The 26,167-nt window shown below is 37.4% G+C and overlaps 1 protein-coding gene across 5 annotated transcripts in view; it reads right to left on the bottom strand.

Moving 5' to 3' along the window:
- The window catches only part of ZEB2 (zinc finger E-box binding homeobox 2), a 134,861-nt gene that overhangs the window by 28,645 nt on the left and 80,049 nt on the right, over positions 1 to 26,167 (bottom strand). For all 5 annotated transcript variants that reach the window (XM_046018506.1, XM_046018507.1, XM_046018508.1 and 2 more), the window contains exons 3-4: positions 16,829 to 17,086; positions 11,858 to 11,929 (exon numbers count right to left, since the gene is read on the bottom strand). In XM_046018506.1, coding sequence (XP_045874462.1) covers positions 11,858 to 11,929; positions 16,829 to 17,086 — 330 coding nt within the window. The remainder of the gene's footprint in view (positions 1 to 11,857; positions 11,930 to 16,828; positions 17,087 to 26,167) is intronic.

Raw genomic sequence — 26,167 nt, 5'->3', positions numbered from 1 at the left:
ACCTCAGAAGAATCTGGTAAACCTGGACATAGTCGGCATTTCCCTGTGGTACCTCAGGTGGTAAATCCCTGATCCCACTCCTCCCATTCTAGCTTATCCTCTGCTATTATCCTAATGCATTTTGTGAGCTATAAGCAGAACTGGCTCCAGTGGGGCCCAGAGAGTCTGGTGCAAAATGACAACAGCAGAACATCAAACCGAAGTCAAAGCTCTAACAAACACAGGGCCCTGGGTGTAATACCACGAGGCCGGACCTCCCGCTCCTGTGCCAACTAGCTCAGCCAGGGCTTTGTTGTCTTTGTTCAGGCTTCCCAGTAACAGTTCATTAGCAGAAAGGGTAGGGTAGGGTGGAGTTCAAAATTCTAGTCCAATTTCCTCATTTAACAGATGATACAACTAAGGTACAGCGAGGTTTATGATTCATACAAAGTTAGACAAATAATTTCTGGAAAAGCTTGATGGAGAATTCATATATCCTGACTCCTAACTTACTGCTCTTTCCACTGTATCATAGTGACTCAATATGTGAAAGAGAAAGAGAGAGAACCCCATTTTTTCAGTTTTTCAGTATGCCCAACTGATTTGACATGATTTGAATATATCTTAGATGCTGACAAGGTTGCTGACATAAATTAGTATGGGGAAAGCCATGGTAAATTCTCACGTCAATATAAATAAAATACAGAATTTTAAACTTTTCTTTTTTTTCTCAATTTTTCCTTTCATGTCCCTGCTCTCCATTTTTTTCACTGGGTGATCCACATCCAAGTCTACTGGGGTAAAGTGAAAACATCCCAGTTCTTCAAATTCTCTACTCAAGATGCTTATTTATAATTCCCATTTAATATTTCAGGATTATGTTTTCCTACTTTAGATTTCTTTTAGGCGTGTTTCTAAAGGCACCCAGAAAGGAATGACTTCATGAAACACCTTCCAAAGGTGAATTTTTATTAACTATTATGGTGATAGTCGATAAAAAATGTCTCAATCTTGGAACTAGAGACCGAAAAAAAAAAAAAAGAAAAGAAAACCAACACCCTTTATTCATGGTTCGTTTTGCTTTCCCATTCCACATACTACTTGTTTATCCCCCGACATGCTTGATGATATCTTCCTACATGCGTTCCACTTCTTCAGATTCGGTGAAACTGCGTCATCCCGTCATAATACTCCATCCCTCCCAGACATTTCCAGCACAGCCGTTCCAGCTTTCATCTATCTAAGCTCGCAGAGCAAAAAGGAGGGTCAACAAACCCCTCAGTTCACATGGCTGCTTCAAACCAATGTTCCTAAGTCATGCGTCATCATTTGTTTATTCATTTACTTATCAATTCAACAAACAACCCATTTTTTTCAACCATCAAGGTTGTATCAACAACGCGCCCACTGAGAGGGACTACGGAGAAAAGCAAACTTAACCTCTACCCTCCGAAAACCTCCAGTTTGCAACTGTAATTTTTTGAAGCCTCAGTCATCCATTTTTGCTATCATGTTTTAACACACTACTTGCATAGCTCAGGTGAGATGACACTTGTCCCGTGGTCATGTTTACGCCAGGGCTGTTTATACTATGACTCTGGGAAACTTCATGGCTCAATAGTCCATGCAGGATCCTGGCTTCCAAGGCTTTGAGTCTCTCTAACCACAGAGATGGCCACACCTTGGTACTGGGCTAATCCCGCGACACTTCCAGCTCTGCAAACCAGAACATGAAATTCAATCTGTTTCAGTCTTCTGCCCTTTCCCACCATCCCGTTCTTTGTTCCCCTGATGCAGATTCTTCACTGTAATAACTGGGCTCTGACAAGTCTTCACGTCCATTTCAGGGTCTGCTTTTACTTGCCTCAGTTGACCTCGGAGCTTGAACTCTTCTCCATCCCTGTCCCTTATTCTTGTATCATTTTTGCCCCGCCAAAGAAAATCCAGCCCAGTTGCTTTGTTCCTAGAGTATCAAAAATGTCTAAAGAAATGTAAATAATTGTGACAGACTTATTTCAGTCCGTGTTATCCAAATAGGATCTTCTTTTGTGATGGTAATTGAATCTCCATGTATTGTCCACAGCAATTACTCTAGATTTCCGTTCTTCAAGAGTCCAACCCAACTCCCTTCCCTGACTGTCAACTGATCATCCCTTTTCCTACTTACTTTAAAGAGTGCAACTCACATGACATGAATTCCCTGAACTACCTTAACTTCAACCAAAATCATTCTTCCTTTTTCTTTTTTGATCTTTTTGCTAATAAAGCTGTGCCTCTGCCCACAGCCAAGGCTACTCTCTAAGGCTACTTCCTCCCAAGCTACTGATAACCCAGTCTCCTTTCACATTTTCAGCTTTCTCTATGCCTCACTTTTGCACAGAGCCATATTTAACAAGCCTTCTTCCTGAAGAAAAACTTCTCTGAATTTTGCAGTCTCTTAAGACACTTCTCTAGCCTCGTGTCTCCAACATTTGACCCTACGCTGTCAAAAACCCTCTGCAATATTGAGCATCTTTCACTCAAACCTCCATGACTTGTATTTCAAATAAAACATCTTCATCCACACATTGTTATGATGCTAACAATAATGATGATAATGATGGCTAGCAACAACTGCTTATTATGTCTAACACTGTGCTAAACATTTTACACACATTTCTTATTCATCTACCATTGTTTTATTTACCCAGTTGAAGGTAAGTCCTTAATGACAGTGACCGTTCATTGTATTTTTCAAATACAAAGTGTCTTAAACTTAATAGGGTCACCCTAAGTGACTATTGATCTGAATAGCTAATTAGGCTATTAATGATTTTTTGGGTAAAGTTTGCATTCATGTCATTATGATTTTTTTTTGTAGATCTTATCATTAAGTAATCTCTACACCTAAGTGGGGCTCAGACGTACAACCCTGAGATCAAGAGTTGAATGCTCCACTGACTGAGCCAGCCAGGTGCTCTGGGATTTTGCATTTTTTAAGGACAAGAGTTATATCTTCTATTTTCTTAAAGTTTCTTTCTCAAGCCTCAGTTTAAATTCTGCACCCTGACAGAAAAGAATAAAGGTAGGTATCTTAGTAAAGTGATGAATATTGTATTATTTGTTTATTTGACTGTCAGTCAGGACAAAAAGAAAAACAACATATGATTCCTGATACCAGCCAGTGATCAAGGGAAAGTCTTTGACAGATTTCACCATTACACACAAACATCATAAATACCACTATCTCCTCTTCTTTGTTTAAAAAAGGATCCCAGGTAAAGATGAAATGAAATAGAAAACTAAGCAATAAGCAATTCCTTCTCCATCTTCATGTTTTAACCTCAAATGCATTGTTGGAGCAATGAACAGACATTTGTCCTACAGCTTGTCTGCTTGGTTTTCAAAGATGTCAAAGGAAATAAATTGGCAGAGGCTCTCAAAATTGACTGGTTAAGTCCTCCCATTACAAATTTGTTAGATATTGCATTTCTGTTTTCTAGAGAAGAAGCTAATGAGGAACCAGTGTAAAGGAAGGAAAGAGTTCAGAGCCATTTATTTCTTAATGCATAAAACTGGTTTAAAGCTTACCTGTAGATACAAACAAACTGGTGAAATAATCAAATCAGGGTGAGCATTTAGTATATGTTAGGCATTGCATTAGGTATTTTTTTAATTTAATTTTTTAATTATTTATTTTATTTATTTAAAGATTTATTTATTTGACAGAGAGTGAGAGAGACAGGGAGAGAGGGAATATAAGCAGGGGGAGTGGGAGAGAAAGAAGCAGGCTTCCCATGGAGCAGGGAGCCCGATGCAGGGCTCGATCCCAGGACTCTGGAATCATGATGAGAGCAGGAGGCAGAGGCTAAATAATTGAGCCACCTAGGTGCCCCTGCATTAGGTACTTTAAAAATAATATGCCATTGGGGTGCCTGGGTGGTTCAGTTGGTTAAGCATTTAACTCTTGATTTCAGCTCAGGTCATGATCTCAGGGTTGTGAGATCATGCCTGGCATGGAACTCTGTGCTGGGTGTGGAATCTGCTTAAGATTCTCTAGCTCCAAAGAAGCCAATCAGAGAAAGACAATTATCGTATGATCTCACTCATAGGTGGCATTTAAGAAACAAAACAGAAGATCACAGGGGAGGGGAGGGAAAAATAAAACAAGATGAAATCAGAGAAAGAAAGAAACCATAAGAGACTTTTAATCATAGGAAACAGACTGAGGGTTGTTGGAATGGAGGGGGTAGGGGTATGGGGTAACTGGGTGCTGGACATTTAGGAGGTCATGTGATGTAAAGAGCACGGGTGTTATATAAGACTGATGAGTAATTGACCTCTACCACTGAAACTAATAATATACCATATGTTAATTAATTGCATTTAAATTTAAAAATTTCACTTGTACATAGGGAATCATTATTTCCACTTTACTGATGTAGAAATGAATTCTTATATACTCAAGTTCATGAACTTGGTAATTGGTAAAGGCAAAACTCAAACGTTGTTTCTCTGACTCTAGACTAATCTGGAGCATCCCAAACCAACACTTGCCTTGATGTGTAAAAGCATTCATATATTATTCTCAAAAGATTGGAAACATGTTTAATGACCACAGTTAGAGCTGATATACTTAGTTCTTAGACAATAATTTTATTCTGTTCTGTAAGATTGGGAACTGAGACTTAAATTTTCCTTACCCAGTTTCTAGGTGTAAGGTTGTAAGGTGCTTTTCTTTTCCCAGCAAAGGAAGGAAAGATGCAGGTGGTTATTAATAGCCCTTTATAACTGGAGTACTAGATTGTCTGTATAAATATAACTTACACACATTCAAAGAGGAAAACATCAGGGGCCTATTTGGGTCTTGATATGCACGTGGAACGGCATTAATGCTAATGATCACCAAGCACCTAAGATAGATTCTTGTTACTACGAGCACATAGGCTTTATAATGCTCCTAAGTTTTTCCATTTCTCTAATCTTCTTAGAAAACAGGTTTTTTTCACCCTCTTAAAAATTCTACACCAATAATTTTATTCTGAATTTGAACCTGATTAAAATACAGAAGGTGTAATGTTCCTTATAAAAGGACATTCTTTGTCTTCTGTGTTAAAACATACAATTTCTTTCATTTTTAAAACATTAAAACCAATATAGGAATATTAAATGCAATGTAGAGTGTTGTTAATATAAATCAGGGTTTGCGATACTTCATGTTATAAATCAACTTTGCAGTGCTCCTAATCTAAAACTTCTTTGTTAAAAAAAAAAAAAAGGTGATACACTGTATTGTTGTTCTTCGTGTGTAACAAGTTGATTTCAGGGACTTAAATCCAGGTTTCACTCTCTAAAAATACTGGACTTAATCCCTCCACGGAGAATGTTTTCCTTTATTGTGGCTTCCATTCTCAGAGACTATTTCTTCTTCACCAAATGTTCATTCATTCATTCATTCATTCATTCATTCATTCTACTAGTCATAACTCCTACCATGTGAGTTCACTGCTATATTGGGCACTCTGAGGCAAGAAGGAATAGTACTTTTTTTTTTTTTAAGACTTTATTTATTTGACAGAGAGAGATCACAAGTAGATAGAGAGGCAGGCAGAGAGAGAGAGAGAGGGAAGCAGGCTCCCTGCTGAGCAGAGAGCCCGATGCAGGACTCGATCCCAGGACCCCGAGATCATGACCTGAGCCGAAGGCAGCGGCTTAACCCACTGAGCCACCCAGGCGCCCAGGAATAGTCCTTTTTTTTTTAAGGCAAATATTTTTGGGACCCTTACTAATGCTAATATATATATTATTTATTTAATTACTTCAACAATCCTATAAGGTAAATGGCATGATACTCTGCTCCCATTTTAGAGCTCAAGAAATCTCTTGTCCTTGCAAAATTAACTAGGTAAAATAGGTGCAGACATTATAAAAAGGAACAGTCTGACATGTTAAAATTAGTAGTGTCCACCTGAAGGCTGTGGAATTTCAGAGAAGGAAAAGATTGATATGATTTGGGGTGTTTTAGGTAGACCACGTTAAAGAAATGGAATTTGAGTCAGCTCTGAGGAACAGAAGGGTGAGTAGATTTTGGATAACTAGACAAAAAGGAATGAGAGATTAAGGTCTCAAGGAACAGCATAGGCAGAGATTCAGAATTTGGTATAAATGTGATTATTTTTTGATATTACCAGGGGATTTGGTCTGATGAGAATGAAACACTTTTGATATGAAATGGATGACAATACTGCTCTGAAGAATGTGGATTTTGCTTATGGCTCCTAAGGGGCAAGTATGAATTCTAAGAAGGGTATTTGAACAATGAGAAAAGGGTTATAGGATGAATGTGGACCCACCAAATTGAGGAGAATACGAAGGATAGAGACCAGTCAAATGTAACTGAATTTTTCTCATTTGGGAGATTTAATGAGACATGAAAATGTCTGGTTGATTATTTCACACCAGGTATCAAAATATGCCAACTTGGAAATATGAAAGGGAAGTCCACTTGTTGTTCGTCTCTTATTCACTGCCTCAATTTCTTTAAAAACTCCTTTTAACATAGACCATTCTAGGATCTATAGTGATCAAGTGACCAAAACCCCATACCATTTCTGTCCTCAAGTAGCTTACAATCTAGTAATTCTAGGGGAGAAACATACCTGCTGGCAACTAAGTATGAGAGAAAACTTATAGATTCTATAAGAAGACCCTCAAAAGAACGAGTATTTAATCTTGAGTGGGAGACTGTAAGATGACTTCCCGGTGCAGATGGCTTTTAAGAATGGGTATGATGCTGTCAGACTAAAAAGAGTTTCTGTGTTGATGGAACATCATAAGCAAAGGCAAAGGAGTATAAATGATAATCAGTCATTCAGAGTTGAGGTATATACTAGGAAGGGACAGTAAAGGCAAGATGGTATTAGATCATGAGGATGACAACCCAACTCAAATGCCAACTCTTTCAGAAAGTAGCGGAGAAACATAGGAGGTTGAGTATGAACTGGTGTGGGAGATGAGTTACAATTGTTCATGGATATTCCCAAGTGCTAGAAAAACAACTTCTAACTAACTTTGGTAGTGTGAAGAGTGAATTAAAGAAATTAGGGATTGAAATGGGGTTGGTGAACAAGGTATCATAATAGCTTGAATGAAAGATGAATTTTTAAATCAGGATAGTGCAAAAAATGATGGGGAGAAATAAAAGTGATATATGCTATTTGAGATAGTAGAATTCATAGTAGTTGATGACTAATTAGATAAAGTATATAGGAGTCAAAGATGATGCCATAGTTTCTAGCAGGACAGCTCCTCAGAGTGGTAAAAACCTTCTGAGGTGAAAGGTTTGTCAGGTAATTTAGCTTTTATTTCCAAATCTGCCACCAGTTAGCTATGTGGCATTTTTTACTACTGTTTCCTCAACTATCAAAATACAATTAAGAAATTGTTCTGTAGTATAACTTTCAATTTTAGAATTCTGTGATTCAATTCAACTAAACTCTTCCCATTGCTTCTTGTAGCTTTAAACTCAGCAGAATACAATAGGAAGAAGATACTTTTAGATTCTAAAAGTCTATTCTATTTATCTAGATGAACTTAATTGGTTTTTGCTATTTAATGTGTGGAGCTGAGAAGGAAATTCAGAGGTTTTTACTTACTTTTAGTTAGGAATGAAATCTGTGTGTTGAATATTCAGTGAGAAGTACTGGAGACAGTGTCTTTGTCTTTCCTTCACAACTTATTCCCATTAATAATAATACTTTTTATCAGAAAATTTGCATAACCTGTTTAGAATTTATCTATTTCAATATCTATTGGTTCTTTTTTTTTTAAAAGATTTTATTTATTTGACACAGAAAAGAGATCACAAGTAGGCAGAGAGGCAGGCAGAGAGAGAGTGGGAAGCAGGCTCCCAACTGAACATAGAACCTGATGCGGGGCTCAATCCCAGGACCCTGAGATCATGACCTGAGCTAAAGGCAGAGGTTTAACCCCCTGAGCTACCCAGATGCCCCTCTATTGGTTCTGTTTTGATTAGAAAAGAAAAATTATATTCGATAGTAAATTAATTCCATATTTATTCATTAAAAATATATTTAGAGCCTATTAATTTTAAGGCACTTCAAAATATAGACAACAAACTGATGGTTACCAGAGAGGAAGTGGATTGAAGGGTTAGGTGAAATAGGTTGGGGATTAAGAGTGTACTTATTTTGATGAGCACTGAGTAAGGTATAGAATTGTTGAATCACTATATTATACACCTAAAACTAATATGACCTTGTACATTAAAAAATAACTACAATAAATTTTTTAAAAATTAAAAAATAAAATTAAAGTAAAGTTAAAAAAAAATTAGGGTGCTCTTATAGGCAATACGGCAGCCTAGGAAACAATCCATGCTCTCAGAGTTTGCAATCTAATTTGGAAAAGACAGCACATTAATTAACAGCACACTACAGAATTTATGACAAGGTTAGGTGTTTCGTTCAATTAGCATTCACTGGAAGAAGGAATCAGTGTAGGTTGGGATGGCTAGAGAAGGTCAGCCAATAGCTGGATCTTGTAGGACTTGGGTGGAGGCAAAGAGATGGTCCATTAATAAGCAATTTCAACCAGAGAAGATGACTTATTTCAATTCCCCATGTACTTAGCAACTGAGAAGTTTCTGGGATAAGAAGCAGCAACTTGCAGTTGTAAAGAAATATGTATTTATTCTCTAAAAGAGCAGAGTTATAAACTGAGGATCACCAGTAAGTTCCTAATTACCAAGTCCAATGAGTTCGTTCAACATTTTTTCCATTGCAGTTATCTGAATCTTTGATTGAATTGACCATTTGCTACTTTTTGAAACTTTCTTTCTTTGCCTTGTGGTTGTTTAATTTTTTTCTCTCTATCTTAATCTTTTTTCTTTCAATGAATTTGATTTTTCTCCCCACCCACCAAGAGCCCTGGCCTCAGCTTTCTACTTGTTTCAATAAATACACTCCCAATGGTTAATGTCATGGTCCCATGATGTTAAACACTATCAGAATATATTTGCATCACTCTCAAATCTATGTCTTCAGCCCTGACTTCCTGTGTTTCAATTCCTCATTTCCGATGGACGTTCTTTTAGTCACATCCATATATAACTTTTATATGAAAATACTTCTGTCTAAAGACTAGCTCAAGGTCTTCTCAAAATTGGATCCTCCTTCTTTTTATCTAGAAATAGCAAGTACTGCCATGTTCTAAACATGCAGATGTATAATCCTGAAGCCATTTTGATTCCTTCACCCAGAGATTCAACTGATTGTTAAGAAATGATGTTGCTAATTTCACCACTGTCACCACCCTAAGACAAGCATTTTATCACTTCACACCTGAGTGACTACAATGACTTCCAGTTGGTCTTTTAAAGTCTGGTTTTCCCCCACAGAAATCACAGTAGTATAACATGACACAAATTCTTTGGTCTAGTGCTTAACATCCTCCATCAGCTGGCTTCAACTTAACTGTCCAGCTCCATTTCCCATGAATTACCTCCTAGGACCCTCTGATTCAGGAGAATCCTTTACTCACTATCTTCTCTACAGATTTCACAATGTCTTTCGTTGGCCTACACATTCTTCTGCTAGAAAATACTTCCTCACTTTTTCATGACCACTGAGAATATACTTCACATTTCATCTGTGCAATGGAGATTTTCCTGAATACTCACCCCACAAGATCTCTCCTTCCTTTGTAATTTGAAATAACTATAATTCCTTCTATTTGTTGTGTATCGGCCACCTTTTTCTTATTGTTCTTTGTTGGTTTTTTTAAAGATTTTATTTATTTATTTGACAGAGAGAGACACAGCTAGAGAGGGAACACAAGCAGGGGGAGTGAGAGAAGGAGAAGCAGGCTTCCCGCTGAGCAAGGAGCCCGACTGGGGCTCAATTCCAGGATGCTGGTATCGTGACCCAAGCCAAAGGCAGATGCCTAACTGACTAAGCCACCCAGGTGCCCTTTCTTTGCTTTTTCTTGTATGTTAGTCTCCTCTTCTAAATTAAATAATAACCATGTCTTAAACTTCCTGGCCCATCTTCCACCACAAGTGCACAACGGTGTGCATAGAAGATTCTCAATGAATACTTACTCGTTTATTCATTGGCTGAATACACATAAACTATAAGCAATAGTAAGTAGTATTAGAAAAAGAGATCTTAAAGCCTGGTGAAAGCACATTTTCAGAATTGATTTTTAAATTTTTTGTACAGGAATAATTTTTATTAATTTAGAATTCAAGTGTATAAAACAGCTAGTAAATTGTCACTTTGTAGGATAAATTCATTTTTGTGACACTTTTAACGTCTATAAAGCTAGTAAGAATTAGGATTTATTTATGTTTGAAATTGAAATTTAACATTTACCTTTAAAAAAAACCATGAAGCCATTTTTGATGCCATGAGTTGGGATATTATAGAAAGTATCAAATGTATGCTATCTCTTTATTATTGTCTTTTTACATGAAATTATTTTGGCTTGTTGGTACCCCTGCAACATAGATGATTAAACCTGGAAATATTCCTAAGAAGCAATTAGTGTGATCTATTTATTTTTCAGGTGGGGATACTAAGTTCCAAAGAGAATAACTGATATTCCCTAGGTTACAATCTGGTTATTGCCAGAGCTATACTTGAAAACCAGGATTAATCTTTCTTAATTCTATACCTTTTTCCTAATCCTATATTGCACAGTTTCATTTTTGTACCTTAAACTGACATACTCAAATGAGAGAAAAATCACAACAGTTGTTCGTTATTTCTCTTATTTTGCACCCAAGAAAGAGAATTAGTGCCTTGTAAGTTATTAATAAGGACATTCTAAGTAGCAGCACAGCATGAGCAGTTTATTATGATGTGTATCAACACAAGGGAGATATGACTATTATCTGAATTATTCACATTTCTAAAACTTCATAAAACTGTGACTTTTTTTCTCATTGGTAACTTGAGCGGACATATCTCTGTGATTTTTTGTTTTGGAAGATAACCTTATACTGGGCACCAGGTAAATATGAGTAATGGCCGTGTGAAGGATTGTTTATAACACCGAAAATAATTAGCCTTATCCAGAAAAAGAGAGAGAAACATAGTGAGTCAATGTACATTTGCACTGGTGACGTGAGAATGTGAGGGCAGGCATCATTCAGTGTTGGGAGAGGAACAGAGAATGTCACAAGTGTCCTGAAATCCCATTCCACAGCAGTTGCAGACTAAGAAGAAAACACTGCTTACCACTTTCCTACTGTAATATTTTTGGCTTCAATAAAAAGAAGTGAAATTGTCAATTTTCTCTAAAACTTCTGCCTGGAAAACGTTATTTAGAGGAGGCAGAGGGTACCAAGAATTAAAAGTGAAGAAAGAACACAAAGGAGCTCAGATGATCAATTTTTGTGAGGAATGCTCATGGAAATTTGGTTTGTCTTCCTGAAAAAAACATTTACAATCTAAATTACAGCATATCATTTGAATTCTCAATGACTACTATCAAGCGGTAGCCAGGAGAGGCATATTACATTCTAATTTTGAGATTATTCATGCAGTCTTTTAAAATAAAAATTACTACCAGAAATTTGCCCAACTCATGCGTCTAAAAAAAATTTATGTATCCAGTTCAGTTTTCTTAACTTTCACAGGCAAATCAGGGGTTTAAGAATGAAAGATATATTTGCTGAGAAAAAAGAAAATACATAAATAAAGTAAAATAAAATAAAGAGAACTTCGATTTGAGACAAAATCAGGAAACTCGTAACGTCTGACTTCATCGCTAAGTCATGGAGCTACAGATGGATGGGCCAGAATTTCTCCTCCTGACTCACTACATCCGCGTGGCACGGGGCAAGGATGACCTTGGCGTGGTAAACACCACTTACCTGTACCATTGTTAACTGTGGTCTGGATCGTGGCTTCCGGCCCCATAGTGTCATAGTCTTCCTTCATTTCTTCTGTGGGGGAAAATTATCTTTAGCATTTGAAAACTGTAGAAAGGCTTACTATACTAAGCATGCCAACCACAGGAACAAGGAAGATTCTTTTAAAGGAAACAGAGAAAAGGCTTGTTGTAACCCTCTAAACAATAACTTTGTTCAGGCAATTGAATGACTCCAATAGTGCTAGCTACACAAGAACTTATTTACTTTAAGCATTACTGCAAGCTGTGAAAAACAGAGGTGCTTATTTGGGACAAACGAAGGGCTTTTCTTCCGGTGGCAGTTCTAGTGACAAACAGGGGCAAAGATATTATTTTTTCAATACGAGTCAAAAGCAACTCAGTATTTGTACTTAGGGAGAGGCATGCCAGCTGCTGGGTCTCTGGTAACTCGGGGTGATTAGTGGCCAGTGAGCATTTCATGCTTTCTCCCCCCTTGGAGGAGCTACGATGGGGCTAATCTCTGCAGGCGTATTTAAAAACAAAAACAAAAACAAAAAACCTCATTCTACCTATCAAAACTTGAAATTCCCAGTTTATAAAATAAGCATCCCAGAGGTATTTGAAAACACCTGTTTCACTGTTTTATGTAAGCTTCTAAAACACACCTTCCCTAGGCCTTTCCCTACAACTCCACAGAGATCATTCTTCCTTATCATTTATGCTCCAGCATATAACTGTAGCCATTTTCTGAAGAAAAATATATAGAGGTAAACAAGAGCTCAAGGTGATGATGAAGATGAAAATATGTAAAATATGAGGTTGAAGATTCATAGGTGAAAAAAGGTTATTTTCCAGAATTGCAATGTTAAATTATGGAGAATTTGAAAAACAGGAGAGCTCTTGAATATTCTGCCTCCCAAATTACAGAGTATGTGAGAGGGCAGAGAAGGACAGCTGACAGTTTAAAAAATGCTTTGAGTAAATAAATTAAACACGGACTTTAAAAAAATCGTATTTTTACAATAACCATACTAATGAGAACCAACCATGATCCAGGATAAATATCTCTCTGATCATCATTTTGCTTAAAATAAGAGAAACTTTATAAATAGGACTCTGTAAATTCCCAAATTTATCCTGACCATTCTTTGCTTATCTCATTCTAGTCATAATTATCTGGTAGAAAAACAGGTTCTAGCAAATGGTACAGCAAAATTAAAATATATGATTTACAAGTACTATCCTGCAGTCTATCTGTTTATGTTATCAGAACTAAAAAAGCCCAGGCCTCTTAAGGTAAAATACACAGATATAAATAGATGCTAATTTAATGCTACTACCCATAACAGTCAGATGATTTGAATGGTATTTGTTTAAACCGTACAACCACTTTAAATTTGTTTCTGGCCCTGGACGTCTCTCTTACTTAAGGAATATTTTCACAGGGACACTTTGCATAAAACATTTAGAAGTTCAATATATAGCAATATTGTATTGTCAATTGTAATAATCGATCGGTTGAAAGGCTCCCTCATCTGATATTTTTATCAGTCTCTAGAAGGAATTAAATTAAGGTATTTCTGAGAAGTTCAGTACTGGCTATAAATATAGCTTTTGTGTCTTTCTTCCTCGCTCATCTCATGTGATTTCTGGTAGCCAAGAGTCAGAAGAATCATAAGTTTTCCATCTGAGAGATCAAGTCACTGAGGGGAAAACAGTTAACAGCACTTTTTTTTTTTTTTTTTTGCATAATAGTGGTAATGTTCAAGATTTCTGCTGTACTTCCTTCCTCATTGTCATTTTCTTATGAAAAAGTAAAGAGAAGTTACAGTAGATGGTTGCTTCCCAAATTATTAAATGCTAAGTATACAAATGTGTCGTTGGCACTCTGTGTGGATTGCATTCTGTGGTAATACCTTAGCTAGAACCCTCTTTTACCAAAGATTATGCAAGTGAGATGGTGTCACTTTTACCTAGAATGTACTTGGCTTCAATTCACTTGAGTACCAACCTTTCCCTTTTTTTGAACTTTAGGCTCAATTTATTAAAATCAAACACTAATCCTTTCGGGTTCGTATGTGAAATACTGTGTATATGCCTATTTAGTTACGTTTCCTGCAAATCCATATTCAGAAGGACATAATAATCCATAGATTAAGACCATCTCCTCTAAATTACAGGCAACCCTGGCTGTCGCTCTGCCTCTCGCTTAACCTTAAACATTTTCCGAGACAACTCTGACTCAGCACACTGGGTCTAAAACCACATAGTGTATTTGTTTTTAAAACACTTGTAAAAGTTTGCATTTTCCAGTCACCCTTGGGATGAAGGTTTGTAAAAATAAAGAACACTCTCTTCCTTCAGATGAAGAATCCTTGAATAAGCAGAAAGAGGCCAAGATGCAGGTGATTTATTTAAGTCTGTGTCAATGATAATGATGTCATGGCTTCCAGCACACTGTGTCCACCCCATTGTGGGACGAAAGAATGTCAAGGACAATTCTAAACACAAAACTTTGATTGTGCTGGAACCGGAAAGGCACAGTAAGAGCTCCACCGCACTCTTCAGTTGAAAACCTGCATCCTGCAGACAAACTACAGAATGCATGCGAGAGAGAGCAACGGAGAGGGGGCTTATCTCAGAGTCAAGCTATGTGCTGGGGTATGATGGTAGACAGCCAGGCACCAGGGATAAAACACTACTAAATAAAACAGCACCAGAATTAGAATTATTGTCTATACTGTGTGTTTTGAACAATAAATAAGAAAAATATTTTATCAGAAGAAAAATGTGTTATCTGAGAGTCAGGATAAACAATGAGTAGCTTTTTAAGACCAATTTCTTTTCATTAGACATCAAGGCACCACATCAGAGCACTTTTGGAACAATAAAAAAAAGAACAATAAATCATTACTAATCATTAGAACTAGACAGGTAATAGCCGGGTAACTTTCTGGGTCCAAATAGCCAAATGAGATTAGGGATTTACATTTTATTTAATTATCGTGACTCCAGAATGCTAGTTTATTTACCATAAAGGTAAGAGCAAAGAACAGCCTGTTCATTTGTATCACAGGCACCATTAACTACAGGTGATAACAGGGTCTGTAATGCACTCGTATGGATTATTGTGTATTAAAACATTTAGAATTATGATCCATGACCAGCACAAAAAGCTGCCATGATCACAAACTCCTACAGTTTGACATTACGGTTTTGGCTGTTTTTCAATTATTGATCTTAATTTTTTAAAATTAAACTTTTCTGTTTTAGAAGTTTGGGGTCGTACATTTGTTATATCGTTATTAATTATTCCTTTAAGGGTGGAAATTCTAGTAATTGGTCCTTACCCTTGATTTCTAGATATTAAAATTTAAAGCATCAGAACATTCATTCTTATAGCCCTGCATATCTAGTTCATTAACAAATATGAATAGCTAACACCAGCTCATTTAAATAGTATGTCTTACATGAGTTCTCGCCACACTCTGTTTCTGTCACACTGCTCCCAAGAATCATTGGCTCTTATTATACATGTAAATGGCTATCATAAAAATAAAAATTTCATTTAAGATTGTTAATGACTTCTGCAGCAGTCAGACTTCCTTTAATGATCATCCTCTGCCCCTAATTAAACGTATTTATCTTTCAAGCATCTTTGGCTGAGTTCTCCCTCATAGTTGAAAATCTAAAACCTTAAGTCTTAATGGATATAACGATAAATGTTTATGTGTGGGATTGCTGAGATCCGAGAAACCTTCACCGAAAGCAAAATTGGAAACAGAAAGAATACAAAACTTGGCACGGCAATTTAGGAAAACGAAAAACAAATACACTACACTCAAACTGCCATCGGTCTTTTTTTTTTTTCTTTTTTTTTTTTTCACATTTAATTTTCTTTAAGAGTGGAAGTGCTTTTATTATCCTCCTTCCAGTATACCGAACAATTACCATGCCTAGGTTCGAGGCTTTATAGTCTGCGACATCACAATGGCATATAGGTAGACTCTTGTTCTTACTTCCCTTCCCACCCACTTCACCTATTTATAAAAATGCTACTGTTATTTATATCGTTAGAGGAAAAAAAAGGGGGGGTAAATCATGACAGCTCTCATTGGGTCTTGGGAATAGAGATTTAAGGAGACACCATGGTTTCAACTGGAAGAGTCATTAAATTTTTTTTTTTTTTTTTTTTTTGCAAGCCACTTCACCAAGCAGAGAGGGGCAGAGGGAGTTTATGGGAATAGGATTAATTCTCTTTGATTCTGCTCATCATTTCATACCTTAGTGATGTTCCATCCTAAGTGAATTTTAGACCCAGACATTTCCATATGCTGAGCGGCATGTGAAGTTTTGGGTTGAACATAATTTATCTTATTTTTATGATAGCTGTCCTTGGATTGGTTTTACTTCCCCAGAGATTCCCACCAAACAGCAGGAATCATTATCAAGTACTTAACTGTTACATAATAAGAAAGCTACCTGACCAGGTGAAAGTGTGAAATCACAGTCACACTTAACAAAGGAGAATGATTAGATGGTTGAATTACAATAGAAGGTGTCAGACAGACATAGAAACTACGTTAAATTGATAGTTACTTGTCTGTATTGTTATATAATTTCCAAATCGATGTTAGCTGTGTGTTTTACTTTTGCTTCCATTTTGTCCCGAAAGCCTAGAGCTTGCTCACGTCATCTAAACTGCACGTTGTAACCGGGGTACAAAGACTTCCTGTTGTGTGTTTAAAACATAGTTCATGGGCAACTTGCACCCAGACGGAAACATCATCTCTCCCTAAGATGTTAGGGCTATAATGTGATAACGCTACCGTCACTTCATCATCTGTCACAAGCTTTGGTATCTCTATTCTGCAAAGAAATATTTTAATGATCCAGTCATGAACGTTCCACTAGGTAGTCAAGATTAGTTTAAGATGGCACAGGAAGGGGCCAAGTGGCCGTAGACACTTACCTGGACCATCGACAGAGGCTTGCAGGATGTCGTTGTTGTGCCAAGTATGTTCCACTCCACCCTCTCTTAGGTCATCTTCCTCTTCTTCCCTTGGCAACAGAGCTTGGCTCACGTGTGGGGAGGACTCATGGTTGGGCACACTAGCTGGACTCCTCTCCTGGTCCAGAGGGTTAGCAATCCCGTCCTCCTCAGCAATTTGAAGCTTGTCCTCTTCATCTGTTTCTGAACCCGTGTCCACTACATTGTCATAGTTCACCACTGAAGAGAAAGCACAGAACACACACTCTCTGAACACTTCGTTGAAAAATATCAGTCACCCCTAATTGTTTAGTTAAATGGAAAATAATTAATATTTTCATAACTTAATTACTCAGCCATGTCAGGAAAATATAATTAATATCTTTCATGTTTTAGCATTTTTATTCTTATTCAATTATCGCTGCGTACTCTTTCTGATTTTAAATAGTTTTTTTTTTTGCTAAAAAGACGGGAAATCCTAAAAAGCAACGGTAGCACATATCCTCAGAAATACATCTATATTGCATATGTAAAGAGACGCACGGCAAGTGTACTTTCGATACTCCAAACAAACTTATTAAATAGATATGCAATTGACAATTTTATTAGCTTAGTGACACAGAGTGTGTGCTATAAAATGTTGTACTATAAATACGACATGACTTCACTGTATTAGCTGTGGTTTTATTCCTAGAAACCATAGACACACACACTCATACACACACACACACATATACACACACACAATGTCCATCTATTTAGTCAATACACAAACACATCCACAAACCTGCTCAATCTCAAATGTTCACTGTTGCTTCTACGTCAACCGTCATGTGCTAAGGCCATTTATATCCCAATCTTTTAAGCAGAAAATGAGGAAAAGCCATATCTTCTGGGCCATTAATACCACTATTGAGATGTCTTCATAGTGCCATAATTACAGAAGATTTCAAAGTGACACAGGCAAGACCAACACAAATGTTAAAATAACTCACAAGAACCGGCGGGCTGCTTTTGCAGCCCTCAGTCCCAGCAATGCTCAGTAGCTTTTCTTAAAATAGACAGCCTGTAAATAAGGTCTGTGAACTCAATTGAAGGTGGCTGTTTCTGAATTAGTCAGCCCTCACAGGCTCTCGGCCTACATGCTAGTACATAAATTGTCCACTTTACCACCAGACAAGAAAGATTAGAGTAATAAACACGGGGCATTAGCTCAGCTAGAGAAACACACCAGCCGTTACGCACACACAGGATTGCCAAGAACTGTTAACCCAACTCTCCAGAAACACACACAAAAAAACAAGTTAGAACCATGACATCATGGGAACAAGAGGGAGAGAGAGAAAGGGGGGAAAAAAGCCCATGGAAAAAAAAAAAAAGCGCAAACAATTTTCAGGTTCATTTTGATTTCTCTGCGCCTAATAAAGCAATCCTCCGCTAAGTTATCAACTGAGCTATCTCAAGTGGCTCTTGCCAGCTATCGGATTATACAAAAGTGGCAGAAAAGGAGGAAAAAAATGAAAAGGATTGTGTGTCAGGTTCATAATGCTTTTGGAGAATTCTGGAAACATGTCTAGTTACAAATTTTAGTCAGTCATATCTGTTTGCTTTGACAGGTTCCCAGGGAGTAAAAAAGGAACAAAAAGAGAGAGATTTTTTTTGTCATGTGAGGCTGGGGACAAAAAGATTACACCGTGCATATCTGCTCATAATATGATCTTTGTATAATCCGCGGGTCTGCACTTGCCTTCGGAACAACTGCACAACAGGTGCAAATTAAAATGAAAACGGCAGCAGAGCCGGGCAAACAGAATCTGCTGACCTGGTTTGAATACCAATTGACGGGGGAAACAAAACCTTTTCAAGAGGTGTGACCACAAGGGCTTAGGCAAGTTCAGGCTGGGTAATGCCCTCAGATCTACAAAAAGAGAGATATTCTAACATCTCTGCTCTAGCTGTGTGGTCCAGATATACCTTAGTACAATCAATAATGTGCTTCTTTTTTTTTTTTTTCTTCCCCCTGGTGACTGAGATTTAACCATTTCTTAGCAACAAGCAGAAGATTCTTTACAAATTTTCTGAACACTGAGTTCGGGGCGGGGGTGGGGGGCTGGTGAGAGTGGGGGGGGTGGCTACAACAAAAGCTCCTAAGGCCTGGGAAGCTTTCAACCCACCTCCTAAAAACTGATCTCTGGGCCCAGGAGGAATAAAGAAAGGTCCAGAAGGAGTGAATAAAATTATCTAAGGCTGGACAGGCATTAAAAGGCCTTTATCCTGGAAAAAAAAAAAAAAAAACCATGCCTTTTAAGGTCTTTTTCTGCATGGACCACAATATCCCGTGTGACACGTGAGTGTTCCTGCAGCAATACAATTGAAATATTTTCTTGTGTAAAAAAAAAAAAGGGGGGGAGAGAGAGAGAGAAGGAGAGATAAATGATTTATGAACAGCCCTTGAGGAGTCCCAAATATCAGAACAATCTAAACAAACAATGAAGTCATGTCTCACCATATAGGGTCAGAAGTACAGCATCCATCACCTTCACAGGCCAACAATACTTCACAACCTTTAGGGTTCTTGCTCACAAATAGTAGTAAATACTTTTAAACTAAATAAATAACTGCTGTCAAGTTCACTTACAGAAGCAGTATGCCATCTTTTCCAGAGCTGTTTTAACTAGGATATCCATTCCCATAGCCATTGTGTTGGGATCCTACTCCCAACAACCCCCCCCTTTTCTTTTTCTAAATCCAGGTAAAACAATTCATAGCAAAGCTCGTTTTTTGTATCTGAATTCAGAGTAGATCCTTTCACCCTGCTCTTTTTGGCTAACCTTCGGGCAATCAGAATTAAACTCTTTAATATGGACCTTTTCCTTTCTGCTCCTCACCTAGTCCTCCCCCATTTCTAAATCCTCAGGATTTTCCTTTAAATTTTTCTCTCGAGTCCAGTCAGTGGATGTCCTCGTGTAATTACTGGAGAAATTGTCACCACAAAATGTTCTTATTTTGGCCAATAGAGGGTGGGTTTACCCCCGTTTACATTGTGGCATAAAATAAGCTCATTTTCCCATTTGTTCCTGTTTTCATCCTTTGCCCACCATCATCACCATTGGCATTAAGAGATCTTAATAACACAGCTTTGTCTCTGCAAAGAAGAGATTCGATTTTGTATGATAACTAATGTATACTGGTTTTAAATGAGGGTCACTGGGTAGAATATATTAGTCCATCATCTATTTCTGAACTTACGATACGTATTTTTTGCTCAGCATTCAAAAGCATCAAACTGCCTACATAACGTACCAAAGTTCTATTCCGTCCTTACATTAGGTCAAATAAGCCACCATTTGCATGAGCCTCAGCAAGATTTTATACATGTATTGGAGCTACATGGCTGGCAGAAAAACAGACAGTTACTTCAAAACCACAAAGAAGTGGGAGCCCAAAGAATTCCTTTCTGCAATTCAATAAACAAGAGGAAAGATGTACTGTTTGCTGGCTCAAAATAGACACTAATTTTACATCTGTCTCTGAGGCACAGCAAAAAGCCAACTAAAGAGCAGTAATAAATGTCCAAAAACAGCATCAGTATCCAAAACTCTCCCAGTAATCTTCAGAGGAATTAATTACAATTCTGTGTTAACAGTTGCATTGGCAAAATGCACCCATAATTACATACAGGTACTGTACTGTATTACAGGGAAATTTGCCATGTGATACCATGTTTACATGATAATTGATGGATAAGATAAAACTATTTGCATATGAAGTGCATATGAATTATTGGCATGGCTCACCATTTTATGTGGAATCATATTAAAGTTTCATTTTCTCTAAAACTGTATGTGTAATATGGGGTTACCAAAGGGTATAAAGCTGATACTTAAATTTGCTTTATAGCAAATGGGCCTGGAAAGATATATCTGAATATGCATTACTAAAAACCTATATTTAAATTCTTCATAGTTTATCTATAATAAGCATTATTTTCACTTCAGCAGATCACATTATATTAAATCCTCTCTATTCTTCTTTCTAAGTAAACAATACTCTAAATTGTATCACTATACCAATTAATTTTACAATCATATGCAAAACAAATAATGGTTTCTTTTTATTGTCTATTGGCATAACTTTATTTTTTTCTAGATTTTTCTATTCTGGTGACATGTAACAGAACAGTAGCAAAATGTGACATTTTTATAATGTCCATACCTGCCGGAAATTTTCAGCACTTGCAAAAATGGCCTATCATAGCATTTAAACATTGCTGATAATTAGCTTGACATTTGAAATACCAGAACTGTTGTTTTGAAGATGCCCTATACAACGTTACCTAACTAACCCCTTTTCATACTTATATGCTTTCTCTACGTTATTCTGTCAGTTGGAGTACAAACAAGATATCAGTTGCTAACGTATTAAAATGAAAAAGAACTGACGTTAAGGGGTAATACTTCATCTTCACCAGAAGCACGAGTTGGTTTTTGTTTTTGTTTTTGGATGTAAAGGAAAATTACATATGTGGATTATGGACAGTTAGTTGTTAATCAGGTGGTCAGTAATGATTTTCTATAAGTCCATTCAAGCTAAGAGTGCCAATAAATCTCTCAATGCGATGGTTGAAGATTCATTAAATGAACCTACAATGTGGTAAGTCCAGAGGATACACGGATGCACTGTTCTCACCTCAGGAAGCTTACAATCCATTTGGAGAAAGAGAATCATAAAGCTGCAGTGCTAAAAGGCCACTCGAAGTCAACCTTCCACATGTGATGAAGAAGGTGAGGTCCAGTGACTCGCCTAAGTCCCTGCAGCCTGACGTTGGCAAAGCCAGTGCTCGAAAGCACGTCTTCAAGCTACGACAGCCACACAAAATCACACACGGTATTACAAATTCTCAGTGAAGAATGGAATCCACGTGTAAACTCCACATGATCAGAGTAAGGAAATGAAAATCCCTGGGACTTTTGGGGATTTTCACAGTGCAAAATAGAGATTGTTGCTCAATTTTGAGTTGTTATGATGATTATTACTTTCATGGATCCCCTTGATTTGAGTTATAGAAGAACGAATTTGATCAACTACCAGAATCTAACGATACACCCATGTTTCCCACAATAGTTTGGAAACAATAGAAATAAAGAGGCAGTTCCCAGAATTACGAGCTTGAAGACTTGTCTTCTCATCCCAGTCCCAACATGTAACCAGCTGTGTGGCCTTGGTCTGTCATCCAAGGAAACTTGATACAAATGGGTAAAAATAATGACAACATGTTCCCTGTCTATGAGATCGACAGAAGGAGCCTAAAATTTCTATGTGTGATGGCAACAATGTGAAGTATAGAACACTGATATCCACTGAAATAAAAAGGACCACAGGGGTGCCTGGACGGCTCTGCCGGCTAAGTGTCCCACTCTTGGTTTTGGCTCAGGTCATGATCTCAGGGTCGTGGGATGGAGCCCAGAGTCTGGCTCCAAACTCAGTGCGGAGTCTGCTTGAAATTCTCTCTCTCCCTCTGTCCTTCCCCGGATCATGCACTCCCTCTCTCAGATAAATAAATAAATCTTTAAAAAACTGAAATAAAATAAAATAAAATAAAGATAGGACTATTTCTCTAGTGTCGTCATCTCCTACCACAACATAAGTATAGGTAAAAAGAGAAGATTTGAACACATGGCAGCCACAGTTTTGGTGTTGGCCCTTCTTTTAAAAATTAATTTGCAAAAGTGTCCTACGTAGTAGCTCCATGATAGTCACAGTATGCTTAATCCTGCAGCTAATACTTGATGGAGACATGTAGCCTTATTTTAAAAATGTCTCTTCTGATTATAGGGCTTAAAGTTTAAAAGAACTCCTTAGGAATTTTATGAGTCATTTGGTTTCCTGAATCTCTTAGATGCTTGGAGATCATTTATATTTGAGCCAATGGATTAATGGCCTACTTGCTTTCTTAAGATTTCCTTCTGTGTGGTAAGTGTTCGTGGTAAGGGTCTAAGACCCTTCACCTGAACACTAGCCCTTTATTCCTTCTCTTTCCTCCCAAAGTTCGATTTCCAGGTACAATACTACTGAAGACAGGATGCAGCAATTCTTCCAGAATTTTTATGCAGTGATTTGTTTTTCCAGGGAGGACTTCTCATCAAGACCCCTTCTTGATCACAATTAACTTGTTACCTCTGCACTTGGATGGATGAAGATTATAGGACTAAATTCAAGGGTCAATTTCTCATTTGACGAGGGGGCAGGGTCTCGTGACAGATGTAACAAAACAAAACAAATACACACAAAAATTTTCTTCTGAATTTGACTACGTATCACTGAAATGCATGAGCCTTAATTTCCTGATTTAAAAATGGGAATAACTTTATCACTTGGGGAGGCAAGATTAATTAATACTAGAAAGAAGGGATCATGCTAGTTTGAAATATCCCCATGGAACATGCTCTCCAGCACAAAACACTGTTATAAAAGAACAGCTATGAACATACCATAGTCAGCCTTTATACAAACTAGCTTGGTCACTTTAATTTTTTATCCCAGGAACATTCAAAGGCATTAAACCCGCATTATAAATTAATGAGTTGTAAAATGTCAGCTGATAAAACAAAAGCAGTTTTGAATGTAGGGATAAAAATGTTTCCATTTCAGATTAGCTATGTAAAAAATATGCATATTAAGTGGAATGAGAGAAGAATTTCTGCAATCCCATGGTTCCAATGTGGAGGGGCTAGTTCGGACCGTCTTTCAGCTTCCTATGATGGGAGCATCCTGGGAAGATGGCAGCCACTCATACCCTCTAGAAATGCTAGCAGCTTCCCTCTACCTGGAGGAGCTTTCCAGTTGCACTGTGGTAGTGATTAAAAAAAGGTTAAAATTTCCATAAATTTGCTGGGGCTCTGGATAAGCTCCCACATGCAGGTAATAACATCTTAGTTATGTACTTTTCCCCTTGAAACCTCTTCCTTAATATAAGAAGTATAAAAATAATGGCAAATAAGAATAAAAGTAAGGATCCTCCCTTCCCCCAAACTATCATAAAAACAGATATTGGTCAGAGAATTCACAACAGTAAATTCATTTATCTTTCTTTCTTCTTCTTTTTTTTTTTTTTTAAGCTCTGCTATCTTTCAGGAAGACACCATAATCCTGGGTCACAGTGTTCTAAGTGAAATTTTGCTTACTCAAAGACTTAATAGCTGTTTATTGTTTTACAAAGGTAAACATATTAGAGTTTTCCTCTATATCTAGAACTCATAGTGGTTTTGATTACCTTACTTAACTCTTACCAAAGGAAACTAGTCATTGTACTGATGTTTAAATACACATGTCCCTTGCCTCTCCTTTCACTGAATTTTTGAGGTTGTAGCTTCTATCACTTAGAAATTTTCTCAGCTTCACTTTCTGTCTACATCTATAATATGCTGACACTCTAAGGATATAGTATTTAGCTAAACTGTACTTCAGAACACGAGTCAATAATTCCCTTTGAAGGCTAAAAAAAAAAAGCCTAACAACACCTTCCTCAGCAAGCCCAATGTGATGGTGTACTGAGGAAAGGCCCCCAAACAACAGCTATACACAAATATTTCTATTTGCATTGTACATCTATTTGCCAACAATTCCACAATGCTTTATTAAATACATCAAGTGAATACGTGTCTCCCAACAATATGTCAGAAGGAGAGAAAAGATTTGGGAAGACTCTCTAATTATCGGAATCCGTGATCATTCAGCAACTTGCTTTATACCCACCGTCAAAAAGAAAGTATTAAGAAACTATACAGAAAAATATGCTTATTATCATGCCTGAAGGATATTCAAGAGGAATGTGAAAATAACTGTAATTTATTTAGGACCCAGAAGTATGAAATAATAAGCTTCTGAGCCATCAAAATTGTTTTGGAATTTTTTTATCTGACATGAGGGCAGACCTTGTCTAGCTTTAAGTTTTATAGTAATAAGACCTTGGAAATAAAACCTTGAATAAACTGAATATAAAGAAAGGGGAAATGTGTCCTTGTGTAAATAGATATTGTGTCTATCACCTTCCTCTGAAAAGGTTACACAACTTTCAAAGCCCATAAAAGGTGTAAAGTCAGTAACTGCCAGGGTACGTTGGAATGTTTTGTAAAAACTAAACATGAAGTAGAAAAACTGTAACAATTTTCTCTGATTGTTTTATAGTTGCTCCACCCCTAAGCCTCATCTGAAAGTGTACGTTTTTCTAAGATGTAGATACTAACTAAAATACACTTTCAGCTTTCATAGTCCTACAAAATGAAACCTCCTTTCTCCCAAAACTTAAACAGGAACCCATACCTTCTTCTGAAGAAGCAAAAGCTTGTCTCTTAAAAAGATATTTCTCTTGCAAAAGACTTTCCATGCTTGTATGGAAAAGGAGACTGTAGTTCTAGCCTATCCATAAAAATAATTGCTTTCAAATATCTGACAGTCCAACAGACCAATTTGGTAACTTGGATGGTTTCGGCACTTCATAGATGTCAGAGCAATCCTTGGGTCTGAGTAACGTTACGGTTACGGGGAGGTGCCGCAATGCTTCCAGCCCACCAGCTCAAACAGTGGGAAAGAAGAGCTCTCGCAAACACAACAGTTCTCTCGAGGTGGCAAAGCGTGTGGATCACCTTTATAGATGTCAGTGGGTGGGGAGAACCTTGGTGGGGGAAATAGAGTCACAGGTTTTTAAGGGACGCGTGGCTCTATATAAGGCTGTTGGACCAGCTACTTCAGGCGCTAGAGATTTATCAATAGCTTTCTTGGGATTGCTATGGCTTGAAGTAGTGGTCGTGGCAAATTTAGCCACATGCAGAACATCCTAATCTCGGTGAATCCTGCCTCTCGCTCCACAGAAACGTCTAACGGGGATCACGCAATCGAGCCCATTCATCTTTGAAACCCTAGTTTTTATGAGCCATCTGATACCTGAGAAAGCCAGCTAAACTTCATTTCTCTACCCAAAGGATTTCTCTTTGGGATTAGCAGTGGATTCAGAGCTGTGGGCCCTAGTGAAATTATTTACTCTGTAGTATCTTTAAAAGTGCAGCCACCCCTCCTCACATAGCAACACCCTTCCTAGGAGCCTGTTTTCAAAATAGCGTCATTGCACCTCACAATTGACAAAACCAGACAACGGTGAAAGGGACAGTGACATGGCAGACACAAAAGCTCAACACATTATGGCCACTCTAAACAGAGTACAAAAGGAAGGGAGTCAGTGATGTGTAAACCAAACAATGTGAGGGGAAAAATATTGAATAATTTCTGTCATGAGGCACTGACTAAAGCCAGGCTCTAATTGAA

This window comes from Meles meles, chromosome 9 (genome assembly GCF_922984935.1).
Source record: "Meles meles chromosome 9, mMelMel3.1 paternal haplotype, whole genome shotgun sequence".
NCBI lineage: Eukaryota > Metazoa > Chordata > Mammalia > Carnivora > Mustelidae > Meles > Meles meles.
Note: the sequence above shows the minus strand (reverse complement) of the source record. Positions and strands in the feature narration are given on the sequence as shown.